The 21,028-nt window shown below is 40.1% G+C and overlaps 1 protein-coding gene across 1 annotated transcript in view; it reads left to right on the top strand.

Moving 5' to 3' along the window:
• The first annotated feature begins 2,516 nt into the window (after window positions 1-2,516).
• ACER3 (alkaline ceramidase 3) overlaps window positions 2,517-21,028 on the top strand; it is a 148,081-nt gene continuing 129,569 nt past the window's right edge. Inside the window, exon 1 of the mRNA XM_065944813.1 lies at window positions 2,517-2,711. Within this exon, the coding sequence (XP_065800885.1) occupies window positions 2,609-2,711 (103 nt within the window). The 5' untranslated portion in view covers window positions 2,517-2,608. The remainder of the gene's footprint in view (window positions 2,712-21,028) is intronic.

Below are 21,028 nucleotides of genomic sequence, written 5' to 3'. Positions count from 1 at the left end.
GAGGGGGAAAGTTTTTTAGAAAAGAGAGAAAGGAAGACAGATATTGCTGAAGGATCTATGAAATTCACTTTGTGTTTTCTCAGTGATACTACTGCAGTTTACTTTTTCTCTTTATTGATAAGTTAATATTCTTTTTGGGCTTCCCTGGTGGCTCAGTGGTAAAGAATTCTGCAATGCAGGGGTTCAATCCTTGGGTCTAGAAGATCCCCTGGAGAAGGAAATGGCAAACTACTCCAGTATTCTTGCCTGGGAAATCCCATGGATTTCCATGGGTTTCCATGGATTTCTATTGTGTTGCAAAAGAGTTGGACAGGACTTATTGACTAAACAGCAACAACAACAAATAATTCTCTTAATTAATTGATTTTTCTCTCCTAAATTTTGTTCTGATCATGGTAGGTCCCCTCTGCCCCCAACTGTTAATGTGCTAGGTATTGATGTAGCCAAGGCCTCATCTTCTGCTTTGGGTCACTTGGCTGAGTTAGAGATTCCTTCCATATAACGGCTCCCACAACACCCTAATTTTTGCTTTACTTCTAACAACAAGTATTAACACAGTCTACAGTTGTGGCATCTACAGTTTTTATTGCAATCTCATCAACAAATCACTTGTAGTATGTATTTCTGCATATTCATTTTGAATATACAAATATATATATTCATTTATAAATTATATATACTTATGATTATTATATATATTAAGAACATACCTGAGACAGAAATTTTAAAGGACAAGATAAAAAATGACTAGAAATAAAAGTTTTCCCACTCCTCAGTATTATTTCTCTCTTTAAAGACTGCCATTTTGGATGTCTTCTATTTACCTCCAGGTGTTCCTGCTTTTGTTAAGTCCTGTCCGATTCTTTACAACTCCATGGATTGTAATCTACGAGGCTCCTCTATCCGTGGTATTTCCCAGGCAAGAATACTGGAGTGGGTTGCCATTTCCTCCTCGGGGGGAATCTTCCTGACCCAGGGATCAAACTTGGCGACTCCTGCATTGGCAGGCAGATTCTTTAACACTGAGGCAGCAGGGAAGTTCCCATGTGTTCCTAGCATTCAGCCAAAGGCTGAGTACATAGCAGCTCAATGTCTGCTGTTCAAAAGAAAAATTTCGATACCCTACTATTCCTATTAAACACTCAACCTCTATTCCTAGGTTTGCACACTGCCAGTAAAGGCTCCGCATCTATTATCTGCTATAGACCTTTTGTAGAGAGGCTGTAATATCTTTTACCTTTGATTATATCTTCTTACATGACTTATTTCTTTAGAAAATATTAAATTGCAGTTGTGCCATCCTTAACTATACTCTGTGTTGCAAAGTGCATGGTCAGGCAGAATCCTGGAGGTAAAGATGGAAATCAGACTTTCAGATCAGGATGTATCTTTCACTGGAGGATAGGAACAAAGGTCAAAGGAGCGACTGGGGGTAAGAGTCAGGAGGGTTTCAGGAAGCCAGATTCTAAAGGACCAGTGGAAACTAGTCAATGGGGAAGAGAGGAAGGCCGGCAGTCCCAGCTGAAACGCAAGTGCAAAGGCAGGAAGATGGGAGTGGACCCCGTACATTCTGAGCTAGGGAAGAGTTTGGTGTAGCTGAACTCTAGGAGCAGGGGGCGTGCATTTGTGTTTTAAAAAGATCCCTCCAGCAGCTCTGCGAAGTATTAAGGTCTTGAAGCTGGTAGTAGGGGAGGCTGTGGGTTGCCTGAAGAACAGGGTACAATTATAGATTGCTAGATGGTGGAAACTTCGCGGCTTGGAAGCCCAAAGGGAAGCAGGCTTTAGCGTTCTGGCTGCACTGTTGTTTCAGGATCTCAAAGTGCCCCCTCCCCCTTCATTTTTCTGGGACCAGGATTTGTTGTTCCCCAGTGGCTCATATGGTAAAGAATCTGCCTGCGATGCAAAAGACGTGGGTTCGATTCCTGGGTGGGGAAGATCCCCTGGAGGAGGAAATGGCAACCCACTCCAGTATTCTTGCCTGGGAAATCCCATGGACAGAGGAATCTGGCGGGCTACAGTCCATGGGGTCGCAAAGAGTCGGACACGACTGAGCGACTGAACTGACTGACACTTATACCTTTCTCAGAAAATTGCTGTTTGTTTCCTAGGAGTCCCCGGCGGGGCTGGAGTAGTCGGTTTCTGGGCTCCTCTGGAGGCCTGTGACCAAGTAAAGACACTGAGGCGCATCCCTGCACAGGTTTTATCAAGCCAGGGCTTGATTGAAGCCTTCATCCCACCCCCGCCTCAATAAAATCAACCGCCCCTCCTACAGAAGCTCAGAGGTTCGGATAGAAAACTGCCTCGGGGATGTCAGGAACGCCTAACCCACAGCCAAGGGCGTGTCTAGGCGGGGCCGGCGGCCCAGGTCACACCCCTTCCCGAGGAAGGAGGGGGCAGGGCAGTCCCCGGCCCTCGGCCTGGGCCCTGCGCCGGCCGCGGTGGGCGGGGTCTGTGGTCCGGCGGGTCGCTGACGGCGCCGGGCCCCGCCCCTCGGGGACGGAGGGCGGGCGGGACGCTAGACTAGCGCGCCAGCAGGGCCAGAGCCGGCCTGGGAGCCCGCGGAGCCGATCGCAGCCAGTGGAGCGCTTGGGCGGCGGCGGCGCGCGCTATGGCTCCCGCCGGGGACCGCGAGGGCTACTGGGGTCCAACGACCTCCACGCTGGACTGGTGCGAGGAGAACTACGCGGTGACCTGGTACATCGCAGAGTTCTGTGAGTGCGGGTGCCGGCCTGAGGCGGGAGCGAGGGAGGGAGGGCGCCGGTCTGAGGGGGAGACGCCGCGTGAGGAAGGCAGAGGGCGGACCTGGCCGCCGGGGGAGGCACCGGGCCTGGCCGGGGGAGGTGGCGTAGGGGAGACCGGGCCAGGGGACTGGAACGGGAATGTTGCGGAGGAAGGCAGCAGCTAGAGCAATCCAGAGTGGCGAGTGGGGAGGGCCAGTCTGGACGGGTTGAGGGTGGCCTTGAGATTGGGGGGCGGAAGAGAAGTGGAGAGCCCCTGCTGGACCTAAGGGGAAAGCCTGAGGGGGCAGGGTTGGGAATGGGGATTCCGCTGCCTGAGGGGCGAGTGGGGACAGCCCGAGAAGAGCTCGGGACAGTGGGGGACTCTGCTTGTTTGAATGAGGGCCCGGGACACCTGCTCCTACTGTTGATGTCACCACCTTCGTCATAAGGGCACAGGAGAAGGGAACAGGTCCTAGCTCAATCTTCCCCCAAATACGTGAAAATACGGTTTTTGCCTTCCTCTTTCTCTGTTCCTGTGAGACCTCTTCGGTCACTTTACAGGGAACGGTTTTCCCCGTGTCAGATACCGACCCCTGTCTGTACCCCCAGCCCACTCCCACCCGGGGTATCTTCGGTACCAGAAATCACCTCCTCTCGGAGTACGATCGTTCGGCTATCTCCTTGCATCCGGAGGTAGACGGCAGCCTCTAGTCAGTACCTTCCGGCTCGTGCCAGGCTCCTAAGGGCACAAGGGTTTCAGTCCCGACTCCACCCTGCCTCCTCTCCGACTACCTGACAAAGGTATAGGTTCTTCTGAGGACAGTACTTGCACTGATTGTACCTACCGAGGACTTGGGAAGAATCCTCTTCCAGTTGCTGCCCCTGACTGGTCCCTTGGGGCTCTGCGTGTGTATTTCCCCAGATGGACGTTCTTGCCAGGCGAAGAGAGCTCAGGAAAAATCTGCCACTTCTTTTTTGTAGTTTACTTTCGTCAAGTTTTAATAGCACAATATTTGATCCTTCTGGTACCTGCTTTTGGCAAGGTACAGAGAATATTTTTTGGCTCACTATAACTGCCTTCTTTTAACTGGCTCAACTTTCTCAGGACAGGAAGCAAAACCCTTTTTTAGCTAACCTTCCCATTGTTGGGTCTTTTTCCCCCAGGCATGTGTTTGGCTTTGTGGGAAAGAGAGGAGACTTTCAAGCCAGCCAGCTGATCCTCCTTTATTGTGTTCCCTGGTAATTGACTAGTATTAAAAAAAAAAAAAAAAAACAAGAAAACTGGTTGTTTTAAGACTTTCAGTACCATTTTCTTTAAACTGTGATTTAGGCTGAGAGTTACTTTTCCTGAACTACTAGTTAAATTAATAATTTTTACATAATAATGGATGGATATGGACAAAGGGATCATTTGTAGTGTAATTATTTGGGAGCTCAAATGTTGGAGAAGGAAGTGCTTTACATATTTGTTGTTAGATCACTGTGACAAGTCCATACACGGTCCTGAGGAGGTCCATGAGAGAAGGGGCTTAAAATGTGCTTTCTGAACTAGAAATGTGTAATGTGGAAAAGTGAAACTCAGGAATCTTCAAATGTTGATTGGGCTGTAGTATAGAATAGATAAACTTCCTGTGTTTTTCTAGAATGTGAAATTAGAGCCTATGGGTGGAAACTGCTTGAAAGGGGAGAGATTTTGGTTCAACATAAGGAAAATTTTAAATTAAAGTTATAATCATTGAATGGACTGAATCGAGAGGTAGAGGGCTTTCTGTCACTAAAAGTGTTAAAACAGACCTTGCTAGGCTAACTCACATAGAATAGTTTAGAGGGAATTAATTGTTTGGTGGGCTTCGCTGGTGGCTCAGTGGTAAAGAATCCGCCTGCCAATGCAGGAGACTTGGGCTTGGTCTCTGGGTCAGGAAGATCTGGGGAGGAGAAAACGGCAGCACACTCCACTATTCTTGCCTGGAAAATTCCATGGACAGAGGAGCCTGGTGGGCTACAGTCCATGGGGCCGCAGAAGAGTCAGACATGACTTAGCAATTAAACAATTGTTTGGTAGAGAAAAGGGATTGGCTTCAGTTGGACTTTAGGTCCTTTGCAACTTTATGGGTCAATATAGGTAATAATGACTGTTAGTTTGGAGTCAAGGATTAGAATCAAAAGAGAAAACTGACAGTTAAGTCATGTGAGATATGAGAGCGCAAGATACTATTGTTCTGACAGATAGCTCTGAGAAATGGGAAATGGCTTTGGTTCTTAATGTCCTCAGAAGAGGAAACTCTGAGCAGACTAGGTATCAGGGAGTGCAGGAAGAGGATGAGTGAGTGTTGGCAGCCCTTTGCACATGTACCATGGAAGAAAATGATCTGAAAGAATTTAAGGTCAGCCTTATTACCCAGTAAGTAGTGTGAATCTATTCATATCTGAATATGAGGCTTTATCTTTGAAAAATAGGCTGATTAATAATGTATTTGGGCTCCCCAGGTAGGAGCAGTGGTAAAGAATCTGCGTGCCAATGTAGGAGACATGAGTTTTGATCCCTGAGATTAGGAAGATCCCATAGAGTAGGAAATAGCAACCCACTTACAGTATTCATGCCCAGAGAATCCCATGGACAGAGGAGCCTGTTGGGCTACAGTCCATGGGTTAGGAAAGAGTTGGACATGACTGAAGCAACTTAGCATGCATGCACAATAATGTGCTTAAAGCAAAGCAGCTTTATCATGATTAAAATATTTACAATAATGATAGAAATATTAATGATGATAATGGTGATAATAGCTATATATAAGTGCTTACTATGTATCACATTTTGCTAAGCACTTCATATATCTTATCTTTTTTGACATTTACTGTAATTCCAAAAAGAAGGCATTATTATCCTTATATCACAGATTAAGAAATTGAAACCCTAATAAGTAATTTAAGGTTGCAAAAAAGTCAGGTAGAGATAATATTCAAGTTGAGGTCTGACTCTAAAGCTACTATACCATATTATTTCTATTACGTATTTATTGTTTTGCCCCAGCATGCAAGGGATGAGGACAAGCATGAAGTAGTATACTATCACAGATGACAAATTAAATAACTCTTCAGGAAGCCCATCTCTCAGCATTGGGTGTGTGTGTTTTGGGTAATTTAAAAACAGGTTGGGGGAATTGCATGTGAAGATGGCAGCAGTTCTCAGTCACTAGAAAACCTTAAACACAATCTTCTTAACATCATCTAGTTTGAGTTCATGTTCCTTTTTTGTTTAAATGGATTTTAACAAACACGGGAAAAGGTAGTTTCTTTCTCTCTTTTTTTCAATAGTTTCTTTTTTTTTTTTAATTGATTAATTCGGCGAGGCTGGGTCTTAGTTGCTGCATGTGAACTGTTAGTTGAAGCAAGTGGGATCTAGTTCCCTGACCTGGGAGCAGACCCAGGCCCCTTGCATTGGGAGTGCAGAATCTTAGCCACTGGATCACTGAGGAAGTCCCTTTGATGGTTTCTCTTCAGTTGTAAAATACTAAATACCTTGATGTGCCAGAACTTACAAGTACAGACAGTCCTCATTTTGCTTAGTAGGGTGGGACGGTACAAATGACTATGCAAGTTAAAACCTAGCTAATCAGTCTTAATACTCAATAAGAAAAGTTATGAGTGTTCTGTGACTTTTACATATTTTTGTCAAACATTGTAAATCCTCACTGTTAGTCATAAATATATGCAAAAATAAAAAAGTATTAAAACATACTTTTTTCAGTCACTAAGTTGTGTCCGACTCTTTGTGATCCCATGGCCCCATGGACTGCAGCACACAAGGCCTCCCTGTCCTTTACTGTCTCCTGAGTTTGCCCAAACTCATGTCTATTAAGTTGATGATGCCATCCAACCATCTCATTCTCTGTTTAGTACACTGTAATTTAAACATTAAAATCAGTAAGAGTTAAAATGTTTTATTTCTTTGTCGAAGAACTTATCTAGAATAGCTTGAGTAGAACTTGCCTTCTTGTCATGTAACTTATGATACAGAATGAGTATATATATATATTTTTTTTTTCTTCTGTGCCTTGGTGGATTGTCTTCATCCTTTCTAAGTTTGGATCACTTTCCAACATTTCACTCTTAGCACTTTCAATATTGTGGAATATTTCTGAGTGTTCCTTTAATGCACAGTTTTTGCTGGTGTCACTTCTGGTCCATCTTCATTCTTTTTTCACAACCAGTTTCTTTTGTAACTCCATTTATGTTTGAGGTTTTTTTCTAACTTGGTTACTTTTTTAAAAAATTATATTGAAGTATAGTTGATTAACAGTGTTGTGTTAATTTCAGCAAATGTGCAGCAAAGTGATTCAGTTATACATATGTACATTCTTTTTCATATTCTTTTCCATCACGGTTTGTCACAGGATATGGAATGTAGTTCTCTGAGCTATACAGTGGGACCTTGTTTATCCATTCTCTATATAATAATTGAAGTGAAGTGAAATGAAGTCGCTCAGTCGTGTCCTACTCTTTGCGACCCCATGGACTGTAGCCCACAAGGCTCCTCTGTCCATGGAATTTTCTAGGGAAGAGTACTGGAGTGGGTTGCCATTTCCTTCTCCCGGGGATCTTTCCGACCCAGGGCTCGAACCTGGGTCTCCCCCATTGCAGGCAGACACCTTACCGTCTGAGTCACCAGGGAAGCCAAGCCCATATAATAGTTTGCACCTGCTAATCTCAAACTTCGAATCATCCCTCCCCCACCCCCAACACTGTTACTTTTTTTTGTTTCTTTTCTGCACTTTCATCATTGTTGGCCTGTTCCATCTTTCAATTATCCATTTTTGTAAAATGCCACGTATATTCCTCGCCGGGAGACTAAGAGGCAACTTAGCTACATGCTTTGCCCTCTGTACGTGAACTGAAGAGCCAGATGTGCAGTGACTAAACACCAACAGACTTTGCCTTGGGCTAGGATTATTCAAGCTAGATAGATGTTGGCTCTTCTTACAGATTTGCTGCTCCTCTCCCCATCCTGTCCACAGGAATTGGGCAGAAGGGAAGCAGGGCAACCCTCAGTCTTTCACTGAGGGATGGAATTTATGATGGGATTCTCTTAGATCGGATAAAGGGATAAACTATCCTTTGTTGCCAGTGCAGCAGGAGACTAGAGAGGCTTTAACCAGCTGCCTCTGCCATACACATGTGCTCAGTTCAGTTCAGTTGCTCAGTCGTGTCCGACTCTTTGTGACCCCATGAATCGCAGCACGCCAGGCCTCCCTGTCCATCACCAACTCCTGGAGTTTACTCAAACTCATGCCCATCGAGTCGGTGATGCCATCCAGCCATCTCATCCTCTGTCGTCCCCTTCTTCTCCTGCCCCCCAATCCCTCCCACCATCAGGGTCTTTTCCAGTGAATCAACTCTTCGCATGAGGTGGCCAAAGTACTGGAGTTTCAGCTTCAGCATCAGTCCTTTCAATGAACACCCAGGACTGATCTCCTTTAGGATGGACTGGTTGGATCTCCTTGCTACTTGTATCTTATTGCACACTTTTCCTTTCCTTTTTTCAGGCCCTTTTCTACTGTCTTCTGTGAATAGTGGCCTCTAGGAATTGAGCATACCTCAGGCTTCTTTTGGCCCTGGGGTTCTGTGGGCTTGGTGGAGGTGGTGTCCCTGTCACCTTAAGGAAGATAGTCTTTTTCCTGAGTTATTGACAAGCAAACAGCACTGCCTCTGACTCATGACTCAGAAACACCACTGAAGAATGAAGGCCAAATGGAGGGCCAAATTGATGGTACCAAAGAGTTTGGATTTAATGTATACAAGTCAGAGATGGCCAGTAAATTGTTTCAGTTGCTGTGATTTTGCTGTGATTTGTGTTTCAGTTGCTTCCTATTGCATAGGAAGATGAATGTTAGGTCCATGAATCAAGGTAAATTGGAGGCAGTCAAGCAGAAGATGGTAAGAATAAACATCGACATCCTAGGAATCGGTAAACTAAAATGGACAGGAATGGGTGAATTTAATTCAGATGACCATTATATCTACTACTGTGGGCAAGAATCCCTTAGACAAAACAGAGAAGCCCTCATAATCAACAAGAGTCTGAAATGCAGTACTTGGGTGTAACCTCAAAAATGACAGGATGATCTTGGTTCTTTTCCAAGGCAAGCCATTCAATATCACAATAATTTAAGTCTATATGTATACATTGAATTGCAAGGAAGGGGGGTACTTATTAAAAACTTGATGTATAAGGGCTTTACAGTGTTAGTGCTGGAAGAACAGCTAACTGTTTGTATACTTATTTATTAATCATTGTGGAAAAACACATGTAACATAAAGTTTACCATTGTAACCATTTTTCACTGTACAGTTCTGTAGTGTTAAGTACATTGACATCATTGCATAACCAATCTCTGTAACTCTGTCATCTTGCAGAACTGAAACTCCAAATCCATTTAACAGCTCCATTTCCCTCCTTCCTCCCTACCTACCCCTAGACCCTGGCAACCAGTCTTCTGCTTTCTGTCTTTATGAATTTATATAAGTGGGATCAGCAGTGGGTTTTTTTTTTTTTTGCAACTGGCTTATTTCATTTAGCATAATGCCCTTATGTAGCATTTTGTACCATGTATTAGAACTTCCTTCTTTCCAAAGGCTGAATAGTATTTCATTATGTGTACACTGCATTTTGCTTATCCATTCATCCACTGATGGACACATGGGTTGCTTCCACCTCTTTGCTTTAGTGAATAGTGAGGCTGTGACATGGGTGTACAAATATCTCTTTGACCCAAAAGTGGAATTTCTGATTCATATGATGACATTGCAGCTATTTTAACCTTTTCATTAGAAAAAAAACATTTTATATCTTCTTATTTTCTTTTTTGGGCAATTTATTATTTTTCTTATATAAATTGTAGCTTAGTACTTCTAGATAAATTATGATTATTAATATACTTTATCCCTATTTAAAATAGTCAAAAGCGCATGTGACTCTCAGTCAGAGGATATGTTACTCTACTGTATTGATTCATATGAGATATATAAGATAATATATTACCTTAATGTATTGATATAATTCTATTCCAAAGAAAAGCAGCATAATATTTTCAGACGAGATCGGGCGCGTTCAGGGTGGTATGGCCGTAGACAGCATAATATTTTCATTGCAGCCTTATTTCAGATAAATTTGACTTTTGAGATATTGAAAATAGCCAATAGAAATAATAAAAGCTAACATTATAGGACACTTAATGTGCAAAGCTCTGTGTGTATATTATCTTATAAGAATGATTATTATAATCCTTATAAATGCTTTTAAAGTTTAGGAAGGTTAAGTAACTTGCCCTAGTTCACAGACTATTTAGTGGCAGAGCTTAAGTGACAATCTAAGGGCCATCTGATTCTAAAGTTATCCTCTTAACTCTCATACTGTCTTGTCTCCTTCCATTACTACTTTTTCAGACTCCAGTGAGTCCAGGGACCTCAGGTTCATAACTAGTGGTCTAACCTCATTTTATATATAAAGAGAAGAACCTTGAGAGTTGACATGATTTGCCCAAGATTATATTGCAAATTAGTTATGAAACCTAGACCAGAATCCACATTCAGTTATTTCTCAGCATGGGAAATGGTAGAGCTGAGGAGGATGATGTCAGATGTTGTTGATGTCATATTGTTAATGAGTTACCAGGTCATAGGACTTCCTCAGAACAAAAAGCGTGTCTGATGAACTACTTTTTTTTGTGGTGAAAATACCTAACAACTACAGAGTGCTTTACAGTAGTGCTGCTCACATTTTCATGTGCATGTGAATTACCTAGAGGTCTTGTTAAAATGCATATTCCAGTATAGTAAGTCTGGAATGTAGCCTTAGATTCTGCGTTTCTTATAAGCTATCAAGTCATTACTATCAAGTCTTATAAGCTATCAAGTCTGGAGATTATACTTGGAGAAGCAAGACTTTATAGTTCACAAAGCACTATTAATTCTTTTTTTCCTATGGGATGTAAGTGTTCTCCCTGTTTGTAGGTAAGAAATCAAGTTCAGAAGGATAAATGACTTCTTCAGGATCACAGGACTGATACTGGAATCTAGGATTCTAACTTGAAAATCAAGTTAGGTGTTGATCACCACCCTCTTCCCCCACCCTGTCCCCAGGATTAACAGGCCAAAAACACTGCATGTGAAGAAAAGTTTGAAAATGATTGTTTTGGGTCATGAGCCAAATTGAATTTAAAATTGAACATATTACATTTTCATTTTGGAAACAATTTTCTTTTGTTCCTGATACCTAAGCCAAGCTCAAGCCAAACTATCTTTTAGACTTTGGTCTATATTTAGAAAGCTTTCTTAAATTAACAATGCAAAGAAATAGAGGAAAACAACAGAATGGGAAAGACTAGAAATCTTTTCAGGAAAGTTGAAGATCCCTAAGAAATGTTTCATGCAACGATGGGCACGATAAAGACAGAAATGGTAAGGACCTAACAGAAACAGTAGAGATTAAGACGAGGTGGCAAGAATACACAGGAGGATAATACAAAAAAGGTCTTAATGACCCAGATAACCATGATGGTGTGGTCACTCACCTAGAGACAGACATCTTGGAGTGTGAAGTCAAGTGGGCCTTAAGAAGCATTACTATGAACAAAGCTAGTGGAGGTGATGGAATTCCAACTGAGCTATTTCAAATCCTAAAAGATTATGCTATTAAAGTGTTGCACTCAATATGCCAGCAAGTTTGGAAAACTCAGCAGTGGCCACTGGACTGGGAAAGGTCAGTTTTCATTCCAATTCCAAAGAAAGATGATGCCAAAGAATATTCAAACTACCATACAGTTTTTCTCATTTCACATACTCTTAAGGTTATGCTCAATATCCTTCAAGCTAGGCTTCAGCAGTTATGTGATCTAAGAAATTCCACATGTACAAGCTGGGTTTTGAAGAGGCAGAGGAACCAGAGATCAAATTGCCAACATTTATTGTATCATGCAGAAAACCAGGGAATTCAGAAAAACATCTACTTCTGCTTCATTGACCAGGCAAAAACCTTTGACTGTGTGGATCACAACAAAGTGTGAAAAATTCTTAAGAGATGAAAGTACCAGACCACCTTGCTTGACTCTTGAGAAACCTGTATGCAGGTCAAAAAGCAGCAGTTAGAACCAGACATGGAACAACTGACTGGTTCAAAATTGGGAAAGGAGTATGACAAGGCTATATATTGTCACCCTGCTTATTTAACTTATATGTGGAGTGGTGGTGGTTTAGTCGCTAAGTCATGTCTGACTCTTGCAACCCTGTTGACTGTAGCCTGCCAGGCTCATCTGTCTATGGGATTCTCTAGGCAAGAATACTGGAGTGTATTGCCATTTCCTTCTCCTGGGGATCTTCCTAACCCAGGGATTGAATCCAGGTCTCCTGCATTGCAGGCAGATTTTTACCAACTGAGCTACAAGGGAAGCTCATATGTGGAGTATATCATGTGAAATGTCAGGTTGGATGAATCACAAGCTGGAATCAAGACTGCTGAAGAAATGGCAACAACCTCATATATATAGATGATACCACTCTAATGACAAAGAGTGAAGAGGAACTAAAGAGCCTCTTGATGAAAGAGGAGAGTGAAAAAGCTGACTTGAAACTCAACATTCAAAAAACTGAAATCATGGCATCTGGTCTTAACACTTCATGGCAAATAGAAGGGGAGAAAGTGGAAACAGTGACAGAATTTATTTTCTTGGGCTCCAAAATCACTGTGGACAGTGACTGCAGCCATGAAATTAAAAGATGCTTGCTCCTTGGAAAGAAAGCTATGACAAACCTAGACAGAGTATTAAAAAGCAAAGATATCACTTTGCCGACACAGTTCTGTATAGTCAAAGCTAAGGTATTTCTAGTAGTCTTGTATGGATGTGAAAACTGGACCATAAAGAAGGCTGAATGCCAGAGAATTGATACTTTTGAATTGTAGCACTGGAGAAGACTCTTGAGAGTCCCTTGGACAGCACAGAAATCAAACCAGTCATTCCTAAAGGAAATCAACCCGTATATTCATTGGAAGGATTGTTGTTGAAGCTGAAGCTGCAATACGGTGGCTATCTGATACAAAGAGCCAACCTATTGGGAAAGATTCTATTGCTGGGAAAGATTGAAGGCAAAAGGAGAAGGGGATGGCAGAGGATGAGACAGATAGCATCACCAACTCAGTGAACATGAATTTGAGCAAACTCTGGGCAATAGTGGAGGGCAGAGGAGCCTGGTGTGCTGCAGTCCACAGGGTCTCAAAAAGTTGGATATAACTTAGCCACTGGACAACAGCAACCATATTTATTTTATTTTATTTTATTTTTTATTTATTTTTCTTTATATATATATATTTTTATATTTAATAATTAGTTGTAATATAGTAGTCCTTCCTCATGTTCCGAGACCCTGAAGGGATGCCTGAAACAGCCCTATATAGTAGACCTTCCTTATGTTCCAAGACCCTCAAGGGATGCCTGAAATAGCTGTATATAGTAGACCCTTGAACAATATCAATCCTCTATATAGTTGAAAATCCACATACTGATTTACAGTTAGCCCTCCATATCCCTGGTTCATATCTGTGGTTTCAGCCAACTGTGGATTGTGTAGTATTGTAGTATGTATTTATTGAAAAAAATCCACATATAGTGGATTTGCACAGTTCTAGCCTATTTTTGTTCAAGGGTCAACTGTATATTCTATTTTTTTTCTTATATACATGTATGATAAAATATAATTTATAAATTAAGCTCAATAAGAGATTAACAACAGCTAATAATAGAATAGTTATAACAATATACTGTAATAAAAATTATGTGACTGTGGTCTCTCAAAATATCTTATTGTACAGTACTCACCCATATTGTTGTGATAATCTGAGGTGATAAAATGCTTATACATGATGAGAAGGCATTGTGTCCTAGTGTTAGGCTAGTATTAACTTATGATGTTTCTGAGAATGAGATTTATTTGCTTTGCGTGATCCTGGATCATTGAACCATAATGATGTTGATGGTTGAGGATCTCAGGTGGGATAGAGCAGGACAGGGTGAGATTTCATTGTGCTACTCAGGTTGCTGCACAGTTAAAAACTTATGAATTGTTTATTTCTGAAATTTTCCATTTAATATTTTCAGACTGCAGTTAACTATGGATAATTGAAAGCTTGGAAAGTGAAACTGCAGATCAGGATACTGTATTTGAAGGCTAAAGTACATTTTGAAGTCTAACCTTGATTTAGCATTTACCTAGGTTGTCCAAGATTTTAACTAGGGAAAATTGTCATTTGGTAGCACTTTTTGGAAGAAATGATGTATTTATTTATTTTTAATCGAACAGTAATTGAGGTTTGAGTAAATAAGGAGAACAAATAACTCAAATTGTGATTTGGGGAGCTTTATTAACTAGAATAAAGAGAATAATAAACATTTAAAGTTTTGTTGAGTGCACTGTTATTTCAGGTTGAAATTTTAAGTTGCTTCTTTGATTTTGGGCTTCTACCCTTTCCTTCTTTACCAACTGTTTCATAGTGGGTGGGAGAAAAAAACCCTTACCTGGAGAGTTTGAGATAGTGCAAGAGAGTGTTTTAAAAGAAGTTAAGGCATGAAGAAACATTTTAGGACTCAGAAAAATAATAGATAGCAGAAGCAGTTTATGGTGACATGAAACCTTACATGTTTTACTGTGAGGGAAGTATTTCACCTGATATAATGACTTGAAGTCAGAATCAAAATCCTGTCTGAACTTTCTGCCACTGAACCTGTGTCTTTGGCAAATCACTTAGTCATTCTTTCTACCATTTTTCTTTTTATAAAATGAGAAAATGAATATTTGGTAGGGTTATGAGAATTAAGTGGCATATGTGAAAGCTCACAGGGAAGTGCCTGGCAAATACTAGGTGCTAAGTAAGTATTAAGTTGAATTGGAATCTAGTCAAAATAAGTTTAAAAAATAAATCCTTGCTTTGTTATAGTTGTGACCTTCTTATCTGTGATGGTTAGTTTTATGTGTAAACTTGACTTGGCTAAGTATCCAGTTATTTAATCAAATACTTCCCTGATAGCTCAATTGGTAAAGAATCTGCCTGCAATGCAGGAGACCCTGGTTCTATTCCTGGGTTGGGAAGATCCCCTGGAGAAGGGATGGGCTACCTACTCCAGTATTCTTGGGCTTCCCTCGTGACTCAGCTGGTAAAGAATCTGCCTGCAATGCGGGAGACCTGGATTCGATCCCTGGGTTGGGAAGATCCCCTGGAGAAGGAAATGGCTACCCACTCCAGTATTCTGGCCTAGAGAATTCCATGGACTATACAGTCCATGGGGTTGCAGAGTCAGACAGGACTGAGCGACTTTCAATTTCACACTGTTTAATCAAATACTGATTTAGGTGTTGCTGTGAAAGAATCTTGTAAATGTGGTTAACACCTACAGTCAGTTGACTTGAAGTAAAGATTACTGTTAATAACATGACTGGGCCTTATTCAGACTATTGAAAGGCCATAATAGCAAATGCTGAGTTTAGGAATTAGGGTGGGGAAGTTAAGGCCTCCCCAGGTGGTGCAGTGGTAAACTCTGTCAGCAAATGCAAAGGTACTGATCTCTGGGCTCAGGAAGATCCCATGGAATAGGAAATGGCAACCCACTCTAGTATTATTGCCTGGAAAATTCCATTGACAGAGGAGCCTGGCAGGCTACAGTGGGTAGCAAAGAATTGGACATGACTGTGCATGTGGGGAAGTTAAACCTTTACTTGGGGATGAATTCTATTTGAACACCCACCTTGGAGGAACTTCCCTACTTAAACCCTCTTCCCTTTCTTCCTTTGTTTATTTAATATTTTGTCAATATACCAAATTTTTAGATGTTTTCAGTGAGAAGGTTGGTTGGAGTATCTAGTGTGCCACATAGTCTGAACCCAATTTTTTTTTAACCCAATTGTTTTTATATCTGCATTTCCTTTGTCATTTGTAGCTGCATCCCAGTCAGTGGATACCCAGAATTAGGTGCTTCTTCTGTTTCTATTTGAAGACTTTCTACTGACTGAAGAATAAAGGCCAAATCATAATACAGTGTGAAAAGCCCCCCCCTTAAAAAAAAAAAGTTAATATTTTCACAGGTACAGCAAAGTTAGAAGAATTTTGCAGTGAATATCCTAGACCCTAACAATAATGTTTTAGTATACAGTACTTATTTTATCATCCATTCCTCTCTCCATCTATCATTTCATTTTTTTGGATACATTTCAAAGTAAATTGTAAACATCTGTACACTTTTCCCTAAAATACCTCAACATGTATATCATTAAAATTCAATTCTTTGTTTTTTCTTTAGATATAAAATTTATATTCAGTGTAAATGCACAAATCTTATGTGTGTTTGCTATATTTTGAGAAATGCATATATTTGTATAATCCAAACCCCTATCAAGATAGAGAACTTTACCATCAAACATGAAAGTTCCTCATGCTCCTTTCCTGTAATTCTCACTGTCACCTTCCTTCTCCAGGGCAACCACGTGTTCTGATGTTTTTCTTCACCATTGATGAGATTTGTTCATTCTAGGACTGTATATAAGTGGAATTATATATTAAATATATATGTATTACATACTATATATTTTATATATAGTATATATATTAATAATATTTGCTGTTTGGTATAAGGCTTCTTTTACTTCCATAATGTTTTTGATAGTCATTGTGTCATTGCATGTGTTGGTAGTTCCTTTTTATTGCCAAGAATATTCCATTGTATGATATTAACACAGTTTATCTATTTTCCTGTTTGTGGACACCTGGCTGTTTTCAGGTTTGAAGTGAAGTGGACTGAAAATCACTCAGTCGTGTCTGACTTTTTGCGACCCCATGGACTACACAGTCCATGGGATTCTCTAGACCAGAATACTGGATTGGGTAGCCTTTCCCTTCTCCAGGGGATCTTCCCAACCTAGGGATCTAACTGAGGTCTCCTGCATTGCTGGCGGATTCTTTACCAGATGAGCCACAAGGGAAGCCTGTTTTCAGGTTTGGGTAACCATAAAGCTCCTGTATACATTCTTGTACAAGTCTTCTACGGATATATTTTCATTTCCCAGAGGTAAATACCTAGGATTGTAATAACTGGGCCATAGGATAGTCATATGTTTAGTTTTATTAGAAAATTTCAGAACTTTCCTCAAAATGGTTAGTGTTTTTATTCACAGCATTTGACCCACATTCTTTTTTTTTCTTCATTTTTTAAAAATTGAAGGTAGTTAATTTATAATGTTGTGTTAGCTTCAGTATACAGCACAGGATTCACTTATACATATATATTATCTTCAGATTCTTTTCTATTATAGGTTATTACAAGATATTGAGTACAGTTCCCTGTGCTATACAGTAGGACCTTGTTTACCTATTTTATGTATAGTGGTGTGTCCGTCAATCCCAAACTCCTAATATACCTTCTCTCCTTCCCCACTGCTATCGCCTTTGTTAACCATAAGTTTGTTTTCTATGTCTGTGAGTCTGTTTCTGTTTTGTAAGTTCATTTGTTATCATTTTTTCACATGTAAGATTTCACATGATATTTGTCTTTCTCCTACTTACTTCACTTAATGCAGTAATCTCTAGATCTATCCTTGTTGCTACATATGGCATTATTTCATCTTTCATGTGTGTGTATATATACACATGTATGTGCATCCTATCTTTACCCACTCATCTGTTGATGGACGTCTAGGTTGCTTCCACGTCTTGGCTATGGTAAATAGTGCTGCTATGAACACTGTAGTTTTCGTCTTTTCTGGATATGTTCCCAGGAGTGGGATTGATTCTGGATAATATGGTAATCCTGTTTTTAGTTTTTTAAAGAACCTCCATACTGTTTTCCATAATGGCTGCACCAGTTTACATTCCCACCAGCAGTATAGGAAGGTTCTTTTTTTCTCTACACCCTCTCCAGCATTTATTATTTGTAGACTTCTTGATGATGGCCATTCTGATCGATGTGAGGTGATGATACCTCATTGTAGTTTTAATTTGCATTTCTCTAATAATTAGTGACATTGAGAATCTTTTCATGTTCCTATTAGCCACCTGTTTGTCTTGTTTGGAAAAATACCTATTTAGGCCTTCTGCTCATTTTTTGATTGGGTTGTTTTTTTTTTTTGATAATGAGATGTATCAGCTATTTGTATATTTTGGAAATTAAGCCCTTTTGGGGTTTGCAAACATTTTCTCCCATTCATTAGGTTGTCCCCCTATACACATGTACTTTTTCCAAGCAGACAAGAGGTCATTCTGGCTTTGTTGTCTGATATTCTGTTGATCTGTTGATCACTGAAGTTGATTCAATTAGGCTTGCCAATCAAATGGATGTTTTTTGTTCTCGCTACTATAGGAATGCCCAATTTAAAGCTTGCCAGTTGAAGAGAATTATGACCTTGATAAAGGATGACTATTCTTTGGTTAAGAGCAACCATAATTAGGTAAACATTTGGCCCCTTTTTGCCCTTCCCTCAGCTTGTCTTCTTTTTCTTGAGAGGTAACCACTATCTTAATTCAGTGTTTCATTTCCTAGCCTTTTACCACTCATGCATTCCTAAAAAACACAGTTTAAGTTTGCCGGTTTTACTTTTTATGTGAGTGAAATTTTGCATATATATATATACACATATATATACACACATATATATATACATATATATATACATACATACATACATACATATATATGTGTGTGTGTGTGTGTTCTGCATCTTTTTTTTTTTTACTCAAATTGTGGTCCTTAGTATCATCCATGTTCCTGATTACTTCCATTGATAAGTTAGATAGTTGATTTTTTTCTTAACTGTTGTTTAGAATTTCACTGTATGTGCACAAATCCTTGGCTACTTCTCTGTTTAAGAGGTAAAATTTAATTATTATATCTTCTTCTGAGTATGGGCCAAATTTAGTGCCTTGCTTCTAATAAAATAAATTAGAAATAATGTGATGAAACTTTGCATACTAGGTTGTAAAAGGCATGACTACTTCCCTCTTGTCCTCTTTCTTGGATCACTCATTCTGGGGGAAGCAAGCCCTCTTGTCATGAAAAGTCTATGTAGTGAGGAGCTGAGGCCTCCAGCCAATAGCCAGGAGAATTAGCCATCTTGAAAGTTGATCTTCCATATCCATTTAGGCCTTCAAAGACTTTGGAGCTGGCCAGCATTTTGACTGCATCCCCAGGAAAGATCCTGAATCTGAACTGCTTCCATATTTTTGAAGCAAATTATGTGATGTAATAATTGTTTGATGTTTTAAGCTGCTAAGTTTTGAGGTAATCTGTTAAATAAAATAGATAATACATCACTTTTTATTTAAAAAGCCTAATGGGATTGTGTTATATCTGTAAATCAGTTTGGGGAAAACAGACATCTTAAAAATATGAGTCTTATAATCCACCATCTTTTATTTCTCCATGTATGTAGGTCTCCTTTAATTTCTCTCAATAGTTTTCATTGTGGAGGTCTTAAACATCTTGTTAAATTTATTTCTAAGTGTTTTATATTTTTTGATGTTCTTATAAATTGCATTTTTAAGATTTCATGTTTCTCATTGTTTGTTGCTAGCAGAAACATATAAAATTGATTTTTGTTTATCATCCTTCTATATTCTACCTTGCTAAACTTGCTTATTAATTTTTTGTCTCTAAGTAAACAATCATGTGGAGAAGGCAGTGGCACCGCACTCTAGTACTCTTGCCTGGCAAATCCCGTGGACGGAGAAGCCTGGTGGGCTGTAGTCTTTGGGGTCGCTAAGAGTCAGGCACAACTGAATGACTTCATTTTCAGTTTTCACTTTCATGCATTGGAGAAGGAAATGGCAACCCACTCCAGTGTTCTTGCCTGGAGGATCCAAGGGACAGGGGAGCCTGGTGGGCTGCTGTCTATGGGTCGCACAGAGTCTGAAGCAACTGAAGTGACTTAGCAGCAGCAGCAAACAATCATGTAATCTGTGAATAGAAAGTTTCACTTCCTTCTTTTCAATCTTTTTGCATTTTTTTTCTTGCCTTATTACATGGGCTAGGTCCTTCCAGTATCTAGCCAGTACCTTCCATGTTGAGTAGAAGTGACATGAGCAGAAAGCTTTCTTTCCTCCTTTAAGGAGGAAAGCCTTAAATGTTTCATTATTAGATATGATTGGTTTTTTGTTGTTGTTGTTGTTGTTATTATTAGATAAACTCTAGGGGTTTTTTTGACCTCTTGTTGAGGAAATTCTTTTCTTTTCCTGACTTGCTTGAGTTTTATCATGAGTAGGTTTTGAATTTTGTCAAATAGTATTCTATATCTATTGAAGTGATTTTGTCCTTTCTCTTAACATGATGAATGACATTGATTTTTTTTTTTTCACTGTTGGACCAACTTTGCATCTCTGGCCATTTGGATATGATGTATTATCATCTACATCTATGTCTGGGTTTGATTTGCCAGCACAGTTGCCCCTTAAACAACATGGATTTGAACTGTGTGGATCTACTTTTATGGGGATTTTTTGTTCAGTGAAAAGGTCAGTTTTCATTCCAGTCCCGAAGAAAGGCAATGCCAAAGAATGCTCAAACTACTGCACAATTGCGCTCATCTCACACACTAGTAAAGTAATGCTCAAAATTCTCCAAGCCAGGCTTCAGCAATACGTGAACCATGAACTTCGAGATGTTCAAGCTGGTTTTAGAAAAAGCAGAGGAACCAGAGATCAAATTGCCAACATCCGATGGATCATCAAAAAAGCAAGAGAGTTCTAGAAAAACACGTGTTTCTGCTTTACTGACTGTGCCAAAGCCTTTGACTGTGTGGATCACAATAAACTGAGGAAAATTCTGAAAGAGATGGGCATACCAGGCCACTTGACCTGCCTCTTGAGAAACCTGTATGCAGGTCAGGAAGCAACAGTTAGAAATGGACATGGAACAACAGACTGGTTCCAGATAGGAAAAGCAGTACGTCCAGGCTGTATATAGTCACCCTGCTTATTTAACTTACATGCAGAGTAGTACATCATGAGAAACACTGGACTGGAGGAAGCACAAGCTTGAATCAAGATTGCCGGGAGAAATATCAATAACCTCAGATGTGCAGATGACACCACCCTTATGGCAGAAAGTGAAGAAGAACTAAAGAGCCTCTTGATGAGAGTGAAAGAGGAGAGTGAAAAAGTTGGCTTAAAGCTCAACATTCAGAAAACTAAGATCATGGCATCCGGTCCCATCACTTCATGTCAGATAGATGGGGAAACAGTGGAAACAGTGGCTGACTTTATTTTTCTGGACTCCAAAATC

This window comes from Muntiacus reevesi, chromosome 9, assembly GCF_963930625.1.
Source record: "Muntiacus reevesi chromosome 9, mMunRee1.1, whole genome shotgun sequence".
NCBI classification, from domain to species: Eukaryota; Metazoa; Chordata; class Mammalia; order Artiodactyla; family Cervidae; genus Muntiacus; species Muntiacus reevesi.
Note: the sequence above shows the minus strand (reverse complement) of the source record. Positions and strands in the feature narration are given on the sequence as shown.